Below are 13,591 nucleotides of genomic sequence, written 5' to 3' on the forward strand. Positions count from 1 at the left end.
ACACAGATGGGAACGGAGAACAGCGTGCTGGACAGGGCTCTGCGCAGGCACTCTGGGGTCTGACCTGACTCTGCTGGAGGTCCACATTGACACAGGTCATTACAAAGGGGGAGAGGTGGCGAGCCTCCCGAGCAGCCCCCAATGACCAACCCACACCATGCAGAAGGACTGACGGCGCTCTGACCTGTGGTGCACTGAACCCTGGAGATGGAGTGAGGTAGGTGGAACCGGCCCCGGTCACAGCGGGCAGACGGAGGCAGGGTGAAATGCAACAGCTCGCTTTTAATAACAATATACAAAATCTGGAGAAAGCCCCGAAGTGGTGCCCCATTCCCGGAGCCCACAGAACGCAGAGGCAGGAAGACGTGCTCCCGTCTGCCTCTGCGGCCTGCAGGGGGTCTTAAACGACTGGTGCCCTCCAGTATGGGGGACTTCAAACCAAAACAGCAACAAAGAGACCCAGCTTCCAGTTTATTCCCTGTTGGGTGGGGGAGGCCTCTGCTCACGAGAGCACCCTGCGCGTCACCAGATGCGGCTCCTTCGCGCTAGGGCAAGGCCAGGCTGCCGTGCACACCCAGCTGAGCCCCACTCTGCCCAGGGAGCTGGTCTGAGCAGAGGGGCCAGCACACTAGCCAAAGACCACCAAGGACAGGAAATGATGCCCAGCCCCCTCCAGCCTCAGGACGGCGGGTATGCCTGGAACCTTCCTGAGGGGGGCCAACCCCAGCCCACATCAGACACTGACCACCAAGCCCTCCCACCTGCCCAAAGAATCCAAATTCCAGGGGACCCTCCAGCCGAGGCCCAGAACGGGACGTGTCCGGGTCAGAGGTTGTGTGTTGGTGGTGTTCTTTGGCTGGAAGCGAAAGGCCATTCTGGCGGAATCAGGGCGATCTGCTTGGCTCAGGCTGTTCTGGAACTGGGTGTGAGTGAGGTGCTCCAGCCCAGGGCAAAGCGTCCAATAGCAAGTTCCCATCTTCCCTGTCTTCCTGCAGTAACCTATTGTGACAGTGGTGACTAGGGGAGGCTGAGCTGGACTAGCTGGAGGCCCAGGTGTGTCGGGACCCCTTTGCAAAATCCTCAGCTGGGCTTCCCTAAGGACACACAGTCTGATCACGGAGCGCCCGGGGTGGGTCCGGCTCTGTCAGCTGTGAGCCAGGTCAGTGGGTCTGGGCACATTCTGGACGCTGGCTATCCTATGGCCTCTTGGTGTCTCTGGCCTCTGGATGCAGAGGGCTCTCCAGAGGCGGGCTGGGGTGGCGAGTGGCAGGCGGCACAGGGCGGGAGCAGAGCCAGAGGGAGGAGTACGAGGCACTTCAGTTTGGGCTGGTGTTCTAGAGTCGGCCCTGGCCCCGGGAGTCGAGTGGCCCCGCCTGGCTGTGGCTCCAGCGCTGGCTTGTCACAGAAGACCCCGGTGGCGGTGACAGGTAGGCACTTGGCAGCACTCCCAGGGCTGAGCAGGGCCGGGGCTCCGAGCGGGCTGCACGCACTCTAGGTCATCAGGATGGGCTTCTGCCGGACTTCCAGGATGTCTAGGGCCAGCAGGGAAGGGCAGTGGGGTCAGGGACACTCGACCACCATGCCTGGCCACAACAGGTCCTAGCAGGAGCCCACAGTGGCCACCCACCATCACCTGCCCTGCGGAAAGGTGCCCAGAGCAGCTGCAGAGCCTGGGAAGGGCGAGGAAGGGCAGCACACTCCAGGGCTCCCCTCGAGGCTGCAGGCCCAGAGCCAAGCCCGCCCACGTGACACCCAGGACTGCAGCCACTCAAGAGGGACAGCAAGAAGTGCAGGCAGGTGTGCAAAGGGGCACTCTGGTTTGGGGACAGCTGCAGCCCACCTGAAGCCTGGAGCAGGAGGCCCGACCCTCCAGGGGTGAGCAGTGTGGGGAGACGGCCCTGAGCCACAGGACCCTGGGTCTGGGCAACTGCGGAGAAGGGGCTCTGCCCTCCGCCCCCACCACCTCACCTGTTAAGATTCGATGCAGCGGCAAAGTGACGTATGTCAAGTGTGCATAGAGAAGGAAGTTCCCATCGGCTCTGTTCAGTTTCAGCCAGGACCCGACCAGGGACCGTCCTGTGCCAGACAGGGATCGGGACCGCAGATTGGTTGCATTGTGCAGGTCGGCTGGAGGTCAGAAAGCCAGATCAGGGTCCCAGCAGAGGGGACTCAGCAGGAGCTGCAGGAGCAAATCCCCAGTCCAGGCCAGGACCCCCTCGGCTGTGTCCTGGGCGCTCCTGACAGCACCCATGCACCCAGAGCTGCTGCCTCCTCACCTTCAAGCCCCTCCTCCCACCCTCCGCCTCCAGGGAGACTTCCCTGGCTGCTCCCAGCCTCCCCTTCTCCGTATCTAGCTGAGTCTCCTTGAGGATTTCTGCTTCCCTGTGCCCTGTCTGACCCTCGAACTCTAGGCCCTGCCAGCTGCAGGCCCTGGGGCAGCAGGACACAGTGCTCTGGGCCCAGCAGGAGAGCTGCCCCTGGAGGCAAAGCAGGTGCTGCAGGCACTTCCCACTGAGCTGGGAAGAAGCCAGTGGAGGGGAGGCTTGTCCAAGCAGGTCAAGGTCATGGCCCTGGGTTAGGGTCAGGACAAGGACAGCTTCCAAGCCCCATCAGTGCTGCCACCTGCTCCCTTGGGGCCCCCGTGGGACGGTGCTCCTGGAACTTCTGCTCTCACACGATATGGCATGGGCTGGCACACACCCACTGGCCTGGTCCTTGAGGGACACTCAGCCCTCACCAGCAGAGTGCGCCAGGACCTCCCTCCCCGTGCTGGAAGTCCACTTCTAAGCCCTCCGGTGGCTTCCCTGACCGTGGATAGAAGAGGACCCCTGCTGTCTGGCTGCACAGCTGGCTGGCAGCAGTAATCACTGAGAAGACACAGAGAAGGGGCTGGCGTGTGAGAGGCACAGACGACTGAGGGACCCTGTGGGTGGGAGGCCTGAGGGGGTCCTGCAAGTCATGATTCTGTCCCTGGAGAACAGGGCGTTGAGCAGAGATGGGGGCGACCCTGAGACACACCCACCACGGAAGGTCCCAGCGTGAGGCCCGCTGGCCATGACAGCACAGGAGTGAACAGGACAGAGCCAGGACTAGCTGAGTGCCCCGACCCAGGTGGCACGCGGCTATCTGCTCGGCACTCCCAGACCCCAGCCAGCGTCCACACGGTGCAGCCGCCGAGCCTCGGGGCCAGGCTCACCTCCACTGTCGTCCTCCCGGAAAAACTCCTCACTGTCGTTGGCAGAGTGAGACTTCTTCATCTCGGCGATCCGGTTCCGGGGCACCTTCCTCTTGAGGGATGGGGAGAAGAAGGCAGGCCGGTTGTTCCGCTCCGGGGTCGGGGGGGTGCTGAAGGAGGTCACCTGGGAACAAGGAGCCCAAGTCACTGGAGCAGCAAGAGCAGCCGCGGTCTGAGGGCCCCAGGGCCGCTCACATCCTGTCCCCCAAACAGCCCAGCTCTGAGCCCCAGGGAGCGGCCACTGGGCTGCGGCTGCCGGCTCTGGCTCGAGTCAGCCACCCGGGCAAGGGCAGGGTGCCTGGCTGCAGTGCCCACCAAGGAGGAGGCCCACTGCCACCAGGAAGGATGCAGGGTGCTTCTTCCTGGCCTCCACCCAGGGAGGGTGACAGGTGCAACCATGGATCAAGCCTTGACTACAGGCCAGGGGCTGGCGCTGGCCCATCTGACCATCAGGAAAGGAAGGCGAGACAGTGGCCTTGACTTGCCTAAGTCAGCCAGAGGCCTGACGGCAAACAGGACTGCAGTCCAGGTCATCCCCTAGTGTCCTCCCGCTGTGAGGCCCCACCCCTCCGACTCCCAGGCCCTTTCCTGAGAAGTACTATATAGCTCATCTCCACTCCTCCCGCCAGAGCACACTGTCCCATTCTCCTGACGTCCACAGCCGCTGCGGCTAGGCCGGCACACACAGGTACAGACACAGGTCCCTGCCCTCAAGGAGCTCACAGTCTGTTGGGGGTGCCAGACTCAGAGAGTGACAACCACAGACAGCATGCTGGCCACTGAGACAGAGAACGGGAAGCACAGGACACAGGAGCACAGAGGCAGAAGGGACTGGCAGCCTGGGGAATCGGGGTAGGCTTCTTGGAGGAGGTGCGCTTCAGCTGGGTCTTGAAGGACGAGTAGGAGTTCGCCAGGTGAAGAAGGGGGGGAAGGGCGTTCCAGGCAGAGGGAACTTGGCCCATCTCCTCCCTCCTCCCCATGCAAACAAGAATCAGGGCGGCAAGATGAGCTGGGACTGAGGCTTCGAGAGCCCCGTTGGCTCCTCGTCACAGCTCCGACATCCACCAAAGTCCCGCGGCTGCTGGGCTCCAGACGGTCCTCCCACAAGCCGGGAAGGTTTAAAAGATAAAAAAACAAACACCAGAAGCTACAATACAGACAGTCTGCATTTGTGGTCCGCGCTGGCTACAGGTGGCCTCTGGGTATAAGAGGACATGTGACAGGCAGCAAAGAGCAGGGTCCCCAGAGCTCAGGCCTGGCTGCTGGCCCATGTGACCCCAGCACCCAGGGCCTCCGGCTACCAGGGTCTGGGGCTGCCTCCCCCTCACAGCCACACCACCTGGGGAATCGAGGTTGGGCCAGGCCTGGTGACGTCTGTGGCCACTCGGCACCCAGCTGGTCCAGCCCAGGGACCAGGCCACAACTCCACATGAACGCTACCCCATCAGAGTCCCAATGGGCAGTCTAGGGCCAGGAAAAATCAGACCCCTTATCTCAGAAATATGAACGGCCTCCGTTCCTGGGACAAGAGGCCACCTGGAACTCCACCATCGTCCTGAGCAGTAGCATCTGTCTGTCTCGCAAACACTGATGGGAGCAGGGAAAAGCTTGTGAGGAGAGAAAAGCCGGCCCCGAGCCCTGGAGACAATCGAGTTAAGACCTTCTTACAGAATCAAACCTCAGGCTCCCGGGCCGGGACGCGCACACCTGAGGCCACAGCCCAGCACCCCAGCAGCCGGAGGGCCACAGGCTCTCTCACACCTGGAGGCAGGTGTCTGAAGGAGAGAGCTGAGGTGGGAGGCGGAAGAGGCAGACACACCACGGTCCCAAGCACACAGCGTCTTTGGACAAGGGCTGGGCAGGCTGCCCCTGGGCCCAGTGCACAAACTGCCGCCTCCTCCAGGGCCCGCAGCTCTGAGTGGCCCTCGCTCTGGAGACCCAGCAGGTCAAGGGAGCCAGTGGGCAGAGCCTGGTCTCACTTGGCCCTGGGGGTGAAGCTGCTGCTGACCTCAGCTCTCCGCCCTAGGGACAGACAGTGCCCAGGGCCCAGTGCTGTCCCCAAGAGTTGTGTGACCTGGGCAGCAATCTGGGTTCCAGGGCTGTGGGTAGGATCCTGCCCCTACCCACAGGAGGAGCCGGCGGCTCCAGGGCTTGTGCTCTCTGCCCACCTAGTGGGCAGCAGGAAGGCCAGCTGCTCCTCACCTCCCTCGGATTCAACATCCAGGTTTCATGTGGCCACCTCACCCAGCAGGTCCAGCCGGGCTGGCACCAGGGCTAGGCCTGGCTTTCTGGTCGGACTCTCCTGTCCACAGCCCCTGGGGACTCAGCCTGGCTGCACTGGCAGCTCAGAGAAGCAGAATGAGTGTGGCCCAGGCCCAGCCTACTGTGTGACCTCGGGCAGGGCCCCAGGTCTCTGAGCCTCGGCTCCCTTGTGGGTGGGAGCGATGGCACCTACCTCCCTGGGACTACGGGGTAGGGGACATGTGAGAAGCAAATCCGAGGGACAGGAGGCCCCTCCCCCAGCTGTGTAGCCCTTACCCGCTCATGCATGGGTGAAGCTGGGCTGGAGTCCTCTTCAGTCCCGCAGGGGGACGTGTCACCAGTGGACACACGGCTGACTGCCATCTCGGCATGGCCCTTTCCCTGGGGCCCCTTCATGCGCACAAACTCCATGTTGTTGTACTTGTAGAAGCCAAATGACATCTTCTGGGCCATGCGAGCAGCCACGCTCACCTGCAGCAGGTGGGAGGTGGCCTGAGCCAGTGTGGACACACAGCCAGGGTGACCATCCCTGTGGGCTGCCCGTGGGGGAAGAGGCAGACCCCAGCCTGGCAGGTGCAGCGTGGGGAGGTACTCCAGTCCCCTGGTGCCATTCTCGCTGCCCCGGAAACTGTGCCACACCAGGGCAGTACCAGGCTAGGACAGGGCACCAGCACACACGGCCTAAATACTGACCACTACCCCAGGCTGGGAGAGGCTCTGGTCTCCAGACAGCCCTGCCACACAGGAGCAGCCTGGTCTCCTCACCCTGTGGCTGGCAGTCAGGGCCAGCTTCTGGGCTGTCCCCAGGAACAGGCAAGGGAGAGCCCGGGGCTCATGGCACAGTGAGGAGGGAGAAGAGAAAGACCCCCTTGTGTCGGAGGGCAAGGCTGGGCCAGGCGGGGCCAGCTGAGCATGGCCCAGGGCCACATGGGCACTGGGGGACAGGCATGGCCCGAAGGCAGGCCTGAGGCCACGCAGGGAGACGGAGGTAGGGGGACCCCAGGCGGACACTCACTCGGTTGTCATACACCTTCTTGAGCGCCTCGTAGCGGATGGAGCCCTGGAAGATGACCCCCTGGAACATGTTGGTTTTGTCACTGGCCACCAGCTCCACACACACCATCTCTCCTTCCCCCACGGTCATGTCGCTAAACACCTGAGGGGGGCACAAGGAGGACAGGGGGATATGGAGTGTCCGCTGCCACCACTGGGACCGCAGCTGGGCCCAGCTTCAGGGACAGCCTGCTTCAAAGCCCCAGTTTGCAGGTAAAGACACTGATGGAGAAGGCGACAGCCGTCCTGACCCCCAGCTCTGCCCAGTCCCCCAGACCCTTGGAGCAGCCTCCCACTAGGCAGGGCTTACTGCAGGAGCTCCAGGACTAGAGGTGCGGCCCCTGCTGGGCCACAGGAAGGCCAGGCCCCTCGTCACACTTCTTCTGCAAGCAAGTGAGACAGGTTACAAGTTGGCCTGGCCGCTGGGCACCTCCCCGTGCCAGCTATGCAGCCCCGCCCTGCCTGGCCCTCCATGCCCTGAACTAATCCCTGGGCTTAAGTCAAAGGCTCAGCAGCACCGACACACTGACCACCTACTGCCTTTCTGAGCTGCTATTCCCTGGGGCTGGCACACAGATATTGTGTGTGTGTGTGTGTGTGTGTGTGTGTGTGTGTGGTTGGGGACTGAACCCAGGGCCTTGTGCATGCAAAGCAAGCACTCTACCAACTGAGCTGTCCCCAGCCCCAGATGTGAGTTTTAAAGCCAGAGACTCAGATGCCAGCAGCTTTGCTGTGTGAGGTGGGGAGGGTGTCAGCTCCTGAGCCTCAAGTGCTCAGAGGCCCCAAAAGACATGCCCGCCTTCCTTGTGGGCCCTCCCAGGGACACCCCTGGTGAGCACAGGGACCACTCCAGGGCCTCGAGAGAGAAGCAGTGGCTTCCCTTCTGCTCCACCCAGTGCCCTGTGCCCAGTGAGCTCCGGTTTTCCCAGCTTTAAACACAGTCTTAGTCCAGGTGACTCCTGAAGCCCAACCCTGCCTGACCACCAGGATTTCCTGATGGTGGGGCATGAAGATGCCCATTTGTGGTCATGGGAGATGACAAAGACTCCCTGCCCAGGAGGCACGCACTGTGAGTCTGCAAGGAGCTCTCCCCCCCAGCAGCCCTTGAGTCATCTACCCCATGGGCAAGCAGGACCCGCAATGACATTCACACTCACTTTATAGATGAGGCTGGGTGAACTCACCTGCCCCAAGTCAGACACCAGCAAGAGAGGCCACGCTGGCCAGCCTCTGGACCACCGCCAGCCCAACACCTCCTGTGGGAGAAGGTCCTCGCCCTGTGCCTCCCGGAACAGAGCTGGGGAGCAGCCAGGGCAAGCAACTCACCTCCTCAAAGCTGTCGATCATGAAGAAGATGTTAGGGTAACTCATCTTGGACTCTTCCCCTTTGCTGTCCATGGGGTGTTTGCTGGGAGATGCAAACACTTGCTGAAAGAAAGCAGATTTCAAGGGCTGAGAGAGGTCGCACCTCGCGGGCTGGCCCAGGGCCACTCCAGGTACGGGCTGGCATGGCCACACTGCTCAGAGCCTGTCCAAAACCAAGGAGCCACTCTGGAGGAGCTGTGTGCCAAGACCTGGTTGCATGCTCCTTGCATGGGACACAGGACCCCAGGCACTGAAAGTACTTCTGCAGTCAGACCCTCTCTCTCCTCGGGGGAAGGGAGGAGGGGCGGGGAGGGGGAGGAGTCTTTCCAGCCTAAACACCAGGCAGCCCTGGACTGATGTGGCAGGTGGGAGGCCTCCTCAGGGCCTCTCGAACCAGGGCTCACCTGGGATTTCTTCTTATGGATGTGAATGTCACCTCCATCAGAACGTGTGCACACTGCACAGGTCACCATATAGTCCAGCTGGAAGAGAGCACAGGTCAGTGTGCAGAAGGGGTACTTCCCTCACACCCATGCAAACTCCACCCACCGTGCTCGTACCTTCTGCAGGATAAGATTCAGGCACACGCTCTCCTCCCAGTCAATGTCGGGGTCCCCCAGGCCCGGCAACTTCTTGGAGTCACGCCGGTACACCTCCACCTCCACCTCGGGCTCAGCCTCCGCCTGCTACAGCACCAGGCGGGAGTGAGTGTGCTGGCCACTGAGCACCTGTGCCCCACCATGGTGCTGAGCAGGCCCAAGATGGACAAGGCCTCAAACTCCCACTGTTCCACTCCCAGCAGTCGAGCTCTGGGACCCACAGGGCATCCATTCTCCTCTTGGAGTCTGGATTTCCTCATCTGCACCGGGCCAGCACCTTCCACTCAAAGTTATTGTGATGATTAAAAAAGATCATATCTGCTAAGTGTCACTAATGACAGTGACATCTATTGAGCTCACAGTGGCCAGGAGGGGTTGGGTTCAATGTTTTGCGAATTTTTCGGACCTAACAACATTATTTTTTGGACCTAACAACATTCCTAGAAGACAAGTGTCATTAGTTACATTGTAACAGATGAAGGTCAAATTTATTGAAGGTCAAATAATACGCACACATGAAAGAGGAATGAGAGCATCTACCTGCACCTCTCCATGGAAAAGAACGTTAGGGAAAAGTCAAAAGCAGGTTTTGATGCATCTGTCCTGCTGGGCGGCCTCCTGTCCTGGACCCTGGTGAGGCCCAGAGGGCATCATGGGGAACCAGCCGCCCCAGAAACGGAGTGCTTGGGCCTCTCACAAGGGAGCAGGTCTGGATACCCGGAGGTGGAGCTGAGACCCATGCAGAGGTACCAGAGGCTTCAGCCTCAGTAAGAGAAAGGATGTCCGAGGACGGGACTCCCACTTCCCGCGGTCTGGGCAGCAGAAAGTCCCCTGGGCTCTGAATTGGGTTCCTGGGGGCCCAGGCTGTTGCGCTCTTGGTCGCACTTCATGGCCCTGGCTGGGCCACTCTCCTTTCCTCCGGTGTTCCCACTTGTTTAGTCTCCTCCAAGAGAACACAGCCCCAACAGGGTGGTGGACCCTGCACGTGGTGGAGGCTCTGCAAGTCTTTGCTGGCCAGTGAGTGGATGGACAGGTACAAGGCACAAGCGCAGGGCTACTTTCAGATCAGAACCACGCACCCTGGACAGCAGAAAGAGCAGTCCCTTCAGCAAAGCGCCTGAGTGTGCACCACAAGACAGGTCCAAGGATGTGCTGGAAGCTGCTCAGATGTCCACCCATAGGACAGCTGGACGGCTGTGGTACACTCAGGGGAACAGCATGCAGCAGCCAGACAAACCACAGCCCCCTGAGTCAACAGACACAGCCCAGAAGACACCGAGGAGGCAGCAACTCTATGACCAGGGGTGCAAGAAGCCAGGCCTGCCCTAGGGGAGGGAGGTAGCCAAGGATGGCCAGGGCCTCAGGTGTGCCTGGATCTGGGGGCTGGCGACCCTGGGTGTTCCCACTGAGAGAGACCATCAAGCTATGCACGCTGGCCGGTGAGCTTTCCCGCATGCCTGTTATGCTCAAGAAAACCTACTCCAAGAGAAAAGGGGATGGAGCAGAGCCGTGTCGCGGGAAGTGGTGGGATCCAAGGCAGGCTCCTTCCTGTCCCTGAGCTCTGGTCTTCCTGTGAGTAGGTTTAAGATAATCTGTACTCCAGGATGCTGAGGGCATCAATGGGAGTGACAGTGGCACCCTGCATGGGCCACCAGCAGAGTAGGCCACAGGTGCCCCAGTGCTCATCACTGCCAGGGACAAAATGGCCACCAGGAGTATTTCATCCAGGGGTGGTGTAAACTAGAGTGTAGGGAATCCAGGACACTCCTGGGACAGGCTGGGCCAGGATCCCTAATGTGTCTCTGCAGCAGGGTGCAGAGATCCCAGCATCCTGTGCCCACCCACACTGCAGCACTGGCTCTGCCTATTCACCCTCCTCCACTAGCCCATATGGTTACCATGGCAACCGGGTACCAACAGGATAGGGAGGAGTGGGAAGGGGTGGGAGCTGGCTCCATGCTTGCTGCAGAAGACTCCGGGTGCGCAGGCGCAGCAAATAAAGCTGGTCTGCAGTTAGTTCTCCATGGGGCGGGGCTCCGTGCTTGTGCTCCCAGCCCGCCCCCTGCAGGCCGTCCTCTGCACTACAGCCTGGTGAGCTATAAAAAGTGCCCTGTGTAGAGGGATTCTGGGCAGGTCTTGGCCCTCCACATACTGCACCAAATGCTACCCGGAAAGGCATTATGTTAATGCCATGTCACATATGTCACACAGTGTCACACCCTGGGTCACAGGTACCTGGAACCCCCTTCCCATAATACAGGTGCTAGTCCTTCCCCTTGGGGTGTCCACAGTACACAGGTTTCCTCGCTATCCTGTGGGCAGATGTTACTTTCCTTTTGCAGCCCCCACTGGCCCTCTGTTCTTCCCACCATCAGAGCACTGGTGACTCTGTCCACACTGGCCATGATGTCTGCCTGTTCCATAAGACAGGGGGGCTTCCTAAGGCCAGTGGCCAGCTCTGGGTCACTTCTATGCTGCAATGCTGGGGCAAAGGGCACTTGCACATGGCTCACCGTGGGTGCACAGTGCTCCTGTGGGACTCAACACCCCCATCTTCAAGAGCATCTGCAGGCAGCCCTGCCCCTCCTGTTCCAAACTCGTCAGTCCTGACCCAGGCTGCTGTTCCCCGAGGAGGGCTCACCTCTCTCACTTCTCCTATGTGCCATCTCTGCCAGCCCTCTCTCCCCCACCAGGCCTCTCCAGGGCACACAGACCTGACCTCCCCTCTGCCTCCTGACCAGAGCTGCCCCCTCTCTGAAACGGAAGACAAGAATGCCTCCCAGTGCCCTGGCCTCTCCACAGCCTCTGGCCACAGTAGCCTTTGCCTTGAGGAAAAGACCAACTTTTCACAAAAATAATTTTTTGCAACCTGACTCCAGCAGACACCAACAGGCTAGAGGGCTAGGGAGAGAGACTGGGGCCCAGAGCTTTTCTATCCCAGCTACTCCCTGCTGGGCAGACAAGGACGTCCACCTCCTAAGTGTGACTATGGGAGAGAAGGTCCCATCCCCCAGGGCCATGCTGAGGCTGGAGCAGGGAGCGCCCACAGCAAGAGTCACCCTCATGAGGAAGAGCCAGACACCAGCTGTGTCCTGCCAAGGGCATCTCTGTGGTCAGTCACATCACCCAAGCCTTCCAGCCACCCAGGGGTACATGACAGCAGGGCCCCACCCTTATGGAATAAGAGCCTGAGCCTAAGAGGTGACTAGATGTGTCACCCAACAATTAGGGGGCTAAGCTGGTCTAGGCAGCTGGCTTAGACTGCCTGCCAGACAGGACAGGTGAGGTGGCTGGCCTGAGAGGTCCCACAACCAACACCTGCTGGATGGCCCCACCAATCAGGCCTCCTCCTCACCACCCCCCACCACTGAAACTGCTCTGCCAGGCCTCTACACCCTCCCTGTCCCCAGTCCCATCACTGGCCATGCCACCTCTCCCGGCCCTTCCCCACTTGGCTCTTCTGCTTCTCTGGCCAGTAGTCTCCTGCTGGTCCCTCCAAGGCCAGCCTGGCAGGAAAGCACGTCAGCTCCTTTGCCCTGGCTCCCAGGCCTGTCCACTGGCAGGTCCTGCATGTATTCGGGCTCTCAGAGCAGATGCGAGGCCGGCAAGGGCTGCGACTGACTGCATTGGGCTCAACAGCGGGCCCGGCTCCACAGCCCCCTCTGGCTTGCCCGATGTGCACCCTGCCAGGCTGCGAGGCGCCTGTGTCCCACCTACGGACACGCAGGCCGCCCTGCCCACAGTGGGTAGGCCCAGGACACTGCCATTTGTTCCCTCGCAGTGAGAGGCTGGGCACTCCTCAAAGCTGCAGTGGTGCAGACATCGCTGCCTCAGCCGTCCTGGCACCTGCAACTGCCCCAGCCCCGACAGGCATCCTTCTGGCCTGCACGGGCCTCCCACGGGTCACCCACCTTCCTGCCCTCGCCGCCCTCGCCGCCCGTGTAGGCCAGCTTCCTGCGCACGTAGAAGAGCATGTCATCCTGCCGCGGGGCCCACTTCTCCATGAAGTAGGTGGAGAACATCCAGGTCCAGAAGACGATGCGGTCATCCTTGAAGCACCCTGCAGGGGGAGGCCCGAGCCGTGAGCAGCCGCCCAGCCCTGGCGGCTGACCCTCCAGCCCAGCACCCACCCGCCCGCCCGCCCGCCCGCCAGGCACCCAAGAGGCTGGGGCGCCCCCCGGAGGCCGGCTCCCACGGCTCCTTCTCCCCCACAACCGATCCGCTGCGTGAGTCAGACAGCAGCTGGGCAGCTGGCCCCAGGGAGCCTGGAGGACCTAGTAGAGGCTCTGGAGGCGGCATCAGGCATCACCGCTGCCACCACGGCTGCGGCGTCCCCACCTCCACCCGCCCGCAGAGCTGCTGCCGCAATTCCCACGGAGAATCCGACTTAAAGGGACAGCCGCCCTTTGCCAGCTGCTTCCCAGGCAAACAGGAGCCCTGCGCAGGTTGCTTATTTAATTCTTGCACAGACTTCATTACAGAGGGTATTTCTTTTTGATAAATATTTGTCATCTTTTTTTGCACAAGAAGAAAAAGCCCACAGTCTTTGGTAGGAGAACTGGTCACTATTCCAATGCGGCCACATCATTATGTGACAGTGGGCAGGTGGCTCAGCCTCTGAGCTAGGTGAACTAGACGGTGGGTGGAAGAGCCCTTCCTGGAATAGCAGGCTTGACAAGGTGGGCTTCCTCCCTCCTGGTCAGAACCAACACACCCCGTGGAGCCCTCTTCACCACTGGTGCGCTAGCTGTTGCTGTCCCCTCCCACCCCAGTGGCACTTAATCTAGGCCTAGTACTGTGCTGCTGGAAGGACCCAGTCCCTGCTCTTAGACATGGAGAACCTAAGGGCCAGTGGGACCGTCTCCCAGCCTCACTGGCTGTCAATGGCATGAGCAGGACCTGCCCAGGTCCCACCTCCTGAAGGTCAGCCATGATGCTAAGACCCCAGCAGAGAGCCCCAGCCACACCACTAGCCAGAGAACCAGGGCTCAAGACTAGCCCTGGCGTGGCCAGCTCCCACACCCTGCCTGGCCTGGCCTCCAGACATAGGAGCAGCAAGTAGGAGGGTAAAGGCAGA

At 61.0% G+C, this 13,591-nt stretch overlaps 1 protein-coding gene across 2 annotated transcripts in view; it reads right to left on the minus strand.

The window, feature by feature from the left end:
* Positions 1 to 262: 262 nt before the first annotated feature.
* Positions 263 to 13,591, minus strand: part of Kiaa0930 (KIAA0930 ortholog) — a 35,076-nt gene continuing 21,747 nt past the window's right edge. Inside the window, exons 2-10 of one of the 2 annotated variants that reach the window (XM_076855474.2) lie at positions 12,426 to 12,574; positions 8,476 to 8,598; positions 8,320 to 8,397; positions 7,877 to 7,978; positions 6,513 to 6,653; positions 5,774 to 5,968; positions 3,197 to 3,359; positions 1,969 to 2,127; positions 263 to 1,532 (exon numbers count right to left, since the gene is read on the minus strand). In XM_076855474.2, coding sequence (XP_076711589.1) covers positions 1,492 to 1,532; positions 1,969 to 2,127; positions 3,197 to 3,359; positions 5,774 to 5,968; positions 6,513 to 6,653; positions 7,877 to 7,978; positions 8,320 to 8,397; positions 8,476 to 8,598; positions 12,426 to 12,574 — 1,151 coding nt within the window. In that variant the 3' untranslated portion in view covers positions 263 to 1,491. Of the gene's footprint in view, positions 1,533 to 1,968; positions 2,128 to 3,196; positions 3,360 to 5,773; positions 5,969 to 6,512; positions 6,654 to 7,876; positions 7,979 to 8,319; positions 8,398 to 8,475; positions 8,602 to 12,425; positions 12,575 to 13,591 lie in introns of both variants that reach the window. The other variant, XM_076855473.2, reaches the window with a different exon arrangement.

Source organism: Callospermophilus lateralis, chromosome 4 (genome assembly GCF_048772815.1).
Source record: "Callospermophilus lateralis isolate mCalLat2 chromosome 4, mCalLat2.hap1, whole genome shotgun sequence".
NCBI lineage: Eukaryota > Metazoa > Chordata > Mammalia > Rodentia > Sciuridae > Callospermophilus > Callospermophilus lateralis.